General features: G+C 40.1%; 1 protein-coding gene across 1 annotated transcript; it reads left to right on the top strand.

Moving 5' to 3' along the window:
• Positions 1–1881: 1881 nt before the first annotated feature.
• On the top strand, positions 1882–10016 carry Slc60a2 (solute carrier family 60 member 2). The gene is given in 5 exon segments (XM_076858349.2): positions 1882–2220; positions 4045–4213; positions 5266–5382; positions 6893–8103; positions 8105–10016. Coding segments are annotated over 4 exon segments (1530 nt in total). The 5' UTR covers positions 1882–2220; positions 4045–4047; the 3' UTR covers positions 8141–10016.
• Positions 10017–10773: the final 757 nt, after the last annotated feature.

Genomic DNA, 10773 nt, shown 5'->3' with positions numbered 1-10773 from the left:
TTTCCAGGGTTTGGAATTCTTGTGTCACCCATCCAGAGCTCCTCCTCTCTGAGTCTGACATACCTGGAGAATCAAAGTAATGATCATAAGGTAGCTTTGTGGCCCAGGCATGGGGGATGATGAAGGGAACTTTATATGAGTATGAAGGGAACTTCAATAAATGACAAGAATCAATAAGAGTTTTTGTATATTTTTCCCTAAGTTTTATGCTGAGTGGCCTCAAATTTCTACCAGAATGCAGTATATTTGCTTTCTCTTATTTAATGTCAATAAATTTGTTTTTGAGAAACAATTGGTTTGGTTTGTCTTAAGTGAAATGCAGTACCTTTCTTAACCAGTTTGTTCACCTTATAGCTTTCATTCATGTTGAGAACAAAACAACTTTGGAGAGGGCTACTGGAGAAATTGATGGTAAAATGCCCGTTGCTCTTTTTATACAGTACTTCTCCCTGGTTAGTGTTGGAAATTGCTTTTGTTCTCTTTGCTCTTCCTCAGGCTGCTGGGCCTCAGGCAGTAGCAGTTGTTTGGCTGATGAGAGGCTCATTACTACAGGGATTTTCTCCTCAGCTTCTACTTTTAGAGGGTAGGAGATGGGGCCATGGGAGAGATGCTTGGGAATGAGAACATGGCATACTTTTTGGAAATCCTTACAGATAAATCACTAAGATTTCACAAACCAAAATGTGGATGTTCATAAGACCACTGGCATTATAAAATTTTGAAAGTGTGTTTCCATATTGAAAGGAATCAACTTAGCACAGTTCTAAGCATTAACATTTATTATCCCATGTCTTTGTGGTTCAAGAATTTGGGCACGACTTAACTGTGTTCCTTACATAGACTCACAGGACTGATATCACTGTTGGGTTACTAAACTCTTTACTGGAGCTTGGACAGCTTTCCCAGGCACATGTTTGCTGGCAGGATTCAGTTGATTGCTATTGTCAGAAATCCTGCCAACTGATTACCTGGCTCCACTTTCTCAAATGTCCTAATTATCTGTCAGAATTGAAGCAGTTTTATGCTGTGAGCAGCTTTGAACCCAGCTTGCTTTACTGAGCTACTATTGAATTATTCACATAGGGCCACTGATTCATTGACTACCCTGGGCAAGGTGTTTCGTTGTTTCTCTCTAGGCCTCAATACCCCTATTTGTAAATGGGGCCCAAGTGGAATTGAAAGCTTACCCACAAGTTTCAACAAATATTGTGGAGTGAAAGATGTACAATACACTGAAAAACTTCAGACATCAAAGGAACAAGGGCAGTGATTTCGGAAAGTTGTATGATGGTAAGACTTTTGGTTCCCTATTTTCTTTTCTTTGGTTGTGTGTGTGTGTGTGTGTGTGTGTGTGTGTGAATTACTGGAGACTGAATCCGGGGATGCTTTACCACTGTGCTACACCCCAAATCTATTATTTTAGTTTTGAGACAAGATCTCACTATCTCGCTAAGTTGCTGAGGCTAGCCTTGAACTTGCGATCTTCCTGCCTTGGCCTCCTGCGTGGCTAGGATTACAGGCATGCACCACCGCGCCTGGCAGTTTCCCAATTTTTCCTAGGAAATTCGGATAGCTGGATCGAGGTTCCACCTTGTAGTTCTTGGCCCACAGTTGTCAGCAATCCCGCCACTTTGTACCTTGTTCCTTAATGGCATTTTAGCTCCGGATTTCTCTTCAGAGGCTGCAGCTTCAGTTTGCTCCGCCACGGGTCGCCAGTCCCCTGGCGTCAGGAAGTTCAACTAAGTGTGATGCGATGCCTGCGAGAGATCCGGTCTCCTAGGCAACCAGATTAACTTCCGGTTTGAAGCGCGGTTCTGGTTGGCTGGAGGCTTCATTTCCGCCAAGTGACCCGGGCGAGCGCTGCGCGTTCTGGAGGGCAAATGCCCACTGCGTGCCAACATCTGCACGTTCCAGGCTTCTCTCCGGGTGGGCGGAGAGAAGGCGGCACCTTGGGAGACATTCTGGCCGCGAGGGGCGGGACCGTGGCTCACCTCTGAATCCCTGAGGCTCACCTCAGCAAGACCATTTGGAGCCTCCAAGCTGGAGCTGGAACTAGAGTTCCGTGGTGCCGGGGCCACGGCTGCCGGGCAGCGGCTCCTACAGGCCGACGTCTGGGCGAATGAACCGGAGACCGTGGCGGTCTCCCGGCCCGGCAGCCGGACCCGGGCCGTGCGGCGCTGGTTCACCACCGTGATCCTGTGTGCGGCCTTCCTGGGGCTGGTGAGAGCTGGGGGAGCGACCCTCCCTGGCCGGGCGCGAGCAGGCGCCCTGCAGAGCAAGTGGCCTTCATGTTGGAGTCTTGGCCTCTCCCCCTACGCTGTGTGACCTTGAACACCTTAGTTATTCTGCTTCAGTTTAGTCGTCTGGAAAACGGGCACCATTCCAACAGTGGTGGTGGGGTTATTGTCACGTGTGAAACTGTTTTTCCTAAAGTGTTTAACAACTGCAGCAAATTTTCTTACCTCTCGTCGGTGCAGAGGTTGCCCAGATCTTTAGCTGCCCTTCGCACCCCACTCATTCAATCCTCAAATTATTACACAGAAAAGCTGATTTTCTAGGATATCCTCTTTCTAGTGTCCTGATCAGATTAAGCCAACCGCTGAATTTTGCAGATAGGGAAATAATTCTGCAAAGAGAGGAATTATTATTATAATTATAATATTATTATAATATATTATTATAATTATTATTCCATGTCATACAGCCGGATAAGGTGTAGAGCCAGTAACGTCTTACTCCACTCACAGTCCTATTTATATCAAGCGTTCAGATGCTTAAATGTTTTTTCTTGGAGCAAAGCGCAAGGATGCAGCTTTGCCAAACCCCTTTTGCCAAACTTGATAGTTTGGAACTGGAGAATTGTGACCCATAGTTCTTGTTAACACATTGTCCTTTGAGGAGAGTCACTTCTGGTCACTTAGCATATCAGAGAGTCTGAGCCAGAATATTCTTAGAATATTTCGATGGAGAAAGAAATCACTGTGCATTGTTGGTGAGCTCTCACTGTGGGCCGGGTTTTATAAGTCCTTTGAAGACATGAAGTAATTCCATTAGAACCATTGCTCAGGCTTCTTTCCTTATACCTGGTGCTTGCTGTGGGCCTGTGTATACCCAAGTCCTTAGTCTTGGAGTAGTCCTGCTTGGATAAGGTACACCCTGCATATACAGTAGAAAAGTGCAAATAAAATCAGTTATTCTTGAAATGAAGATAAACTAGAAAAAGTTTTTTCTTTGAGATGGATTTCACTATTTTGCCCCAGGGCGACCCTGAAATGTGATCTTGATACCTTAACTGCCCGGTAAGTGGGATTACACCCACTCCACACACACCCGCAGGCTCAAAAACTTGAAAAAGGGTCTAGTGACAATTCCTCTGACAACCTGCTATAATCCTTAGTTCTGGTTAACACGTGGTTCAAGTGACATTTTATTGTTAAAGTCGTCCTGTACACATGTGTGTGATATCTTCTAAGAAAGTCTTAACTGTATTCCTGATGACTTTGGGTTTTCTTTGAAGGAAAATACATGTTAGAAACAAAGTGTTTATCTCCTGCACACTTTGCACATAGGTAGTTCAGAGGATGCCATAAATATTGCTGTTTGACATTAAAAAATAGGAATATATTTTGATGTGTTGATAATTTAAATTTTTAGCAACTAAATTCTTATGTAGTATATGAAATAACAGCATGTTGAGAATAGTTTTGTTATATCTTATTAACTATTAATGCCGAATAGTTTTTTTTAAAAAAAAAAACTAAACAGGCTTGCCTCAAAGAGCCCAAAGAAATGAATAATTTATTTTAAAAATTGAGAATTGGAATAGAAGAAAACCCATGGATCTATAGCTATAATAATATTGTTCATTTTTCTTAACTATGGGGCTTAAAGTATTCTCCATTACATTGTAATAGCCTTAACACACACACACACACACACACACACACACACAAAAAACAACAACAAATTACCACTTAAACATTGTTTTAATGATTATAAGTTTAAAAAAACCCTTTTGTATTTTTTTATATTTTTATACTATAGGGAATGAGTATTGCTATACTGGGACCCACATTTCAAGATTTGGCAAGGAATGTAAACAGAAACATCAGCAGTCTTTCTCTCATTTTTGTGGGCCGTGCCTCTGGATATTTGTGTGGCTCTATGATTGGTGGAGTTCTTTTTGATTGTATGAATCATTTTTTACTTTTGGGTAAGTAAACACTGTTTTGTACTCCCGTGTTGCTGTCAAGGATTTTAGGTCATTATTTTAAACGTGAAAAATAGTAGCAGCAGAATGGTTGATAGCTGAATGGTTGGTGTTTGTGTCTTCTCCACAGAAACTGGGTTTTCATGTTTTCTGCTCTGACATTGACAGAGGAAACTGTGTTGGATCCTCTGGAAACAGATCAACCCAATGGTGTGTGTGTTAGCAATTCTTGGACTTCCTGACTTTCATAGTAATTTAGGTACCACTTAGGGTCATGCACTGGTTGTTCAAAAGGCTGTCTCTGCTCATGAGGGTGTAAGGGCAGATTTCCTAGGACCATGGACCTCAGAATGAATGCTCCTGGAATTTGCCCAGGCTCTATGGACTCTGGATTGAAAGTGAAGGGGGGAGGGGATGGTAAGTGAACTGAGGTAGGCTACACTTTTGTCCCTACCACCCCATGTCAGTGATGGCATGCTGCACCTTGCCTTGGAAATAGATGGCAAAGTTTTGACATCTTTTTTTTTTTTTTTTTGATAAAGTAATGTGTTTAAATAAAATTTTAGATTTAATGTGATAAAACTTCTTTGAAAGCAAGGAGAATAATTTATTGCTGATGAATAAAGAATTCCCTTTTTTTGCAATGAGACTTGAAAGAATATATTTCTTATGTTTCCTATTTCCTAGTTTGTTTATTAAGGTTTTGTTACAAAATGCTGTACTTTCTGCATTTTGTTTTTGTTTTTATAAACTGTTATTTGTTATCCAGATATATCTTTGGGTTCTTAAGTGTGAAATATGAAAATAAATAATTTTGTCCTGTCTCTTTTGCTGTAAAATCTTTTTTTGTTTTGGTATAATTTTTAGTTTGATTATTAACAGTACGTGAATTGTAATCATGTCATAGTAATTTATATTTTATCACTCATAAAGTTTATAAAATATTTAATTGGCAAAACCACTTGTAGTAGCAGCTGGTAACACTCATCTACTTATGATTACCAAATTTAAATTGACATTACTTTTTATAATTGACTTTTAACTTTTCTTCTCAGGGGTTTCACTGTTGGCTACCACAGTTGGTCTTTTTGTTATTCCTTTTTGCAAGGCAGCAGTGTTACTGATTTTCATGATATCTGTCATTGGCGTTTCAATGGGCATTCTGGATACAGGTTAGTGAGCCCTTCAGTGTCATCTATGGGAGTGGGGACTTTCTACTAGAAAAGTAGATCAAATGGTATTAAACTGTCACTTGCAGTGCTCTGGAAATGACATGGACTGTACTGCATGTTGTGGCACATGCCTGTAATCACAGAGACTTAGGTGGCTGAAGCAGGAGGATCACAAGTTCAAGGCCAGCCTCAGCAACTGACTGAGACCCTTTCTCAAAATTAAAAATAAAATGGACTGGGAATGTAGCTCAGCGGTAAAGTGTCCCTGGGTTCAGTATCTAATACTAGGAAAGAAAAAAAATAAAGACATGAACTTACTGAGTGGGTCATGGGTTCACTTCATCAGATCCCCCCATCCAGCAGCTACTGTTCTTGCCAGTTAGGGCACAGATTTTTGAGCAGCCAACTATGAATTTAACTTAAAGGATTTTGTTCTGTTGGAGATACTGATTACTGTATCCAAACAGGGAAGGAGCCTCTCCTGGGCTAATACTGTGTAGGTGAGCAGGTTTTATTTTGGGAGAAAATTTTAACATTGTAGTTTAAGAGGAATTGATGGTTTAATAGGATAAAACAAGTGTGGAACCATTATTTGGCTGATGAAGTATAGAAGCAGCCTTCAATTTAAAATGCACATTGGTTTTTGAGTTAAGAGAAACCCATGCTGTGTACTAGTTTGCTTGTTTTTCTTCTCTCTCTCTCAAAAGTTCCTGTTCTCTCATAGTAGAGCTTCTCTGGGAGTCATCATGTCCTTGAAAATCTGCTAAGTAACATGTGATATGTGTTTACCACAAGATCCAGCTTTCTATGCCTCCCTTCCCTACTCTAAGGTTATTTATAAATTGGAGAAATGTTTTATACTTCGGGCTTAGTTTGCTTGCAAATTACAGGGTGGATTTATATGTCTATCTGAAACTGTCTGATTAAAAAAAAAAGAGAGCCAAACACTAATGCTTCTGGCCTTTCACCCTGCAGGTGTTCAGATGGTATATGAATAGATGCTAAAAGGTGTTCTCATTTCCTATAACAGGCACACCAGAGACTTGGTGTATTCAGGTTCCTGAATGTGTGTTTTGCATCTGTTTCATTAATAAATAAATGAAATTCCTCAAGTACAGAAAGCTTTGGCCACTCTCTGGTGGTAAAATTTTTCCAACTAAATATATAAATTTAAATTAGTTACAAATAAGTAGATGTATGAATGTACTCCCCAGTATGATGTTGGCCCTCTAAGTAGCCTTTGCTAATATGCCTGACTCTGGTTAGTGGTGATTTATCAGTTTGTAGAATTCCATATATGCAGCTGAGATGTTATAAGTCATAGCTCTCTAATGGGAGTAGGTTAGAGTTCCTTAGAGAATTGACTCAAGCACAATATTTGATAACTTTGTTAAAATGTTTGTGCCATGTAATACAGATTTATCCTCTTTCTGACAGTAAAGACCTATTTTTTTTTTAAACCAGATAACTTGTGCTTAACATAATTGATTTCTCCATCCTTCATTGGCAGGTGGTAACGTCCTCATCTTGGCTATTTGGGGGGATGAAGGAGCCCCACACATGCAGGCCTTACACTTCAGTTTTGCCTTGGGTGCCTTTCTGGCTCCAATTCTGGCTAAATTGGCACTGGGTACCTCAGTATCTGCTGAAAACCACACAGAGCCTGCCTTTCAACCTCCAACCACCAATGGATCATCTGAAGCTGACTCAGCCCTTCTGTTTGGATTGCCTGATGACATGAATCTACTCTGGGCTTATGCTTTTATCAGCACTTACATTTTCATAGTGTCTCTCTTTCTGTTTGCTTTGTTTTTCAAGAAAAGCTCAGGACAGGAAAAAGCAAAAGCATCTGCTCAGGCATATCGAAGAGCTGAATATCACAAGATTCTTCTCTGCCTCCTTTTCTTCTTCTTCTTTTTTTATGTTGGAGCAGAGGTAACATATGGCTCTTATGTTTTCTCCTTTGCCACCACCTATGCTGGCATGGAAGAACCCGAAGCAGCTGGGTTGAACTCCATCTTCTGGGGGACCTTTGCAGCCTTCAGGGGCCTGGCGATCTTCTTTGCTGCATATCTACAGCCGGGCACCATGATTGTGTTGAGCAACATTGGTAGCCTGGCTTCATCTTTATTTCTGGTGTTATTTGACAAGAGTCCACTCTGTCTCTGGATTGCCACTTCAGTGTATGGGGCCTCAATGGCAGCCACATTTCCCAGTGGTGTTTCCTGGATTGAGCAATACACGACCATAAATGGGAAATCTGCAGCCTTTTTTGTAGTTGGTGCAGCCCTGGGAGAAATGGCTATTCCTGCAGTAATTGGAATTGTTCAGGGACAATACCCAGATTTGCCCATAGTTCTGTACACCTGTTTGGGATCAGCAATATTCACTGCTATTATATTTCCTGTACTGTATAAATTAGCTACCTTGCCTCTGGATCGCCAGCGAAAAGCTAACAGAAAGAGTGAGGACCAAAAGTCTTTGCTTTCCAACTCTGAGCTAAATGACTATGAGGAGGAGAATGAAGGGGAGGATGCAGAAAAATGGAATGAAATGGATTTTGAAGTAGTAGAAATGAATGATACAATGGGACCTATTGTTATAGAACGTTCTGGAAATATTTTGATGGAGCCCACAGCTGATGTCTCCACCCAGTTCCTATCAAGTACATTAATATTTAAGTCTTCCCCAGTTAATACTGGTGATTCCCCTGTGAAACACCTTGCCAGAAGCGTGGAAAAAAGGGACTAACACTTAGAGAAGATGAATTATTTACTGACTGTCGTGAATAAATGCCACTTTTAAAGAAGGCAGAGCAGCATTACCAGATTTCAGCATGCTTTGGGGATCAAAGTTTCAAGGCCCACTTATAGCAAATGCTGAAGATTTGAAATGTTCTAATTCCCAGTGTTTCCAACAAAGTATCAATTGTGTGGTTCAGTAGGACCTTGTTTTGAGATTATTGTGTATCATAGGCAGATTAGGTAATATTTTCTTGTGTCTGCCTTTCAGAGTACACAAACCCTTTTTTAATTTTCTTTCTTGAGAAGTTGGGTAGTGTTCGACTAGAACAAAAGCCGTTATGTGTGGGATGGATATTCTATTCAAGTATCAGGCATGTTCTGCCAAAGATGTTGGGCAGAGAAATTTCATGATTAACTTTGGAAACAAATAGTTGTTTTTATTAATTGCTTTACCTTATCTTTATTGTTGGACCAAAGATTGTTAAAGACTCATTTGATATTTGATTTCTAGGCAGAGAACACAAAGCCAGGCTCAAGAGACCTGGGTTCAAGACAGGAGTCTGGCTTAGGGCTCTCAGTATAGGTCTTGTTTATGTTATCACTTGATCTGTGACTCCAGTAAAGGAAGTGAGATGAGATCCAAATTGAGAAACTCCTAGGTTTTAAAGTTTGTGTAGGATGACAGCTACCACATTCTTCATTTCAAATGAGAATTGAAACAAAAATGGTAAATGGCTTTAAGTATGAGCTATTGTGTATGAATTCATTCCAATTTCATACACTCTATATTAAATATATTCTTTGGAAAATATTATAAAGAACACTTTTTTTGGGGGGGGGTACTGAAATTGAACCCAGTAGTGCTTTACCACTGAGCTATACCTGCAAACCGCACCCCTCCCCATCTTTTTAAAAATTTTGTGATAGAGTCTAAGTTGCTGAGGCTGGCCTAGAACTTGGTGATCTCCTGCATCAGCTTCTCCATTGACTGGGGTTACAACTCCATTGACTGGGGTTACAAGTGTGCACCATCACACCAGGCAGGGATACATTTTTAATGCTGCATCTCATTGATCCTAAGCTATAACTTTTCCCCATAATTTAATGTCTTTTAAACTGCATATACTTATAAATCAATGATCTTTTAATATTATGAGAAATCTTGTTTGACTTTTTTTACTACATGCATATATAAAATAACATCATATTTTACAATCAGTGTCTTAGGTTCAGTGATATGCAGTAAATATAATTATGGAAATTATATTTGCAGATATTTTTTAAAGAAAACTTATTTTTATATGCTAATTTAATCTCTAGTGATGTGTAAATAGGATTTGGAGATACTATATTCTGATATTAGAAGCTGTTTGAATTATTACATTAGTAGTAGAGGCATAGATGGGTCTTTTGAGGCCCCTGACCTACCTCAATAACAGAGGCTTGGGTCTAGGTCTTCCTGTTTCAAGGCTTTGACCCTCACTGAATTTGGGTGATAATCCCAGTATAAGTACTGTGAACCAGACTAGAAATTCAGTTTACAAGGAGGCACAGCCTTTTCCAGAGTTTGGAATTCTTGTGTCACCCACCCATCCTCTTCCTTGAGTTTGAAATACCTGGGAAACCAAAGTGAAGATGAGAAGATGGAGGGCTGGAGATGTAGCTCAGTGGTAGAGTGCTTGCCTAGCATGCTAAAGGCCTCCGTTCAGTCCCCTATACTGGGATTGGGGGATGTCAGACAGCAGGTGGCTTAGTGGTCCAGGCATTAAGGATGAGGAAGGGAATTTATGAGTATGGCCAAACTGGTGTGTCTATCCTTCAATAAATGACAAGAATCAATAAGAGTTTTTGTATACTTTTTCCTAAGTTTTATGCTGAGTGACCTCAAATTTCTACCAGAATGCTTTCTCTTATCTAATGTCTATAAATTTGTTTTTGAGAAACAGTTGCTTTGGTTTGTCTTAAGTGAAATGCAGTACCTTTCTTAATCAGTTCATTCACCTTATAGCTTTCATTCATGTTGAGAACAAAACAACTTTGGAGAGGGCTGCTGGAGAAATTGATGGTAAAATGCCTGTTGTTTTTTTTAAATACAATACTTCTCCCCTGATTAGTGTTGGAAATCACTTATGTTCCACACTCTCTCTTCTCTTCCTCAGGCTGCTGGGCCTTAGGCAGTAGCAGTTGTTTGGCTGATGAGAGGCTCATTACTATAGGGATTTTCCCCTCAGCTTCTACTTTTAGAGGGTAGGAGATGAGGCCATGGGAGAGATGCATGGTAATGAGAACATGGCATACATTTTGGAAATCCATATAGATAAATCACTAAGATTTCACAAACCAAAATGTGGATGTTCATAAGACCACTGGCATTATAAAATTTTGAAAGTGTGTTTCCATATTGAAAGGAATCAACTTAGCACAGTTCTAAGCATTAACATTCATTTGAATGATCAGTTCTTAGGTGAGTGTCTACTGATATACAATAACCAATAGCCAACTTTTCTATTGCTGTCTAATAGATGACCACAAAAAACAGCAACTTAAAACAACATACACTTATTATCTCACATTTCTGTGGTTCAGCAATGTAGACATGACTTAACTTTCCTCTGCTATGGGTCTTACAGGGCTGAGACCCATATCC

This window comes from Callospermophilus lateralis, chromosome 6, assembly GCF_048772815.1.
Source record: "Callospermophilus lateralis isolate mCalLat2 chromosome 6, mCalLat2.hap1, whole genome shotgun sequence".
NCBI classification, from domain to species: Eukaryota; Metazoa; Chordata; class Mammalia; order Rodentia; family Sciuridae; genus Callospermophilus; species Callospermophilus lateralis.
Note: the sequence above shows the minus strand (reverse complement) of the source record. Positions and strands in the feature narration are given on the sequence as shown.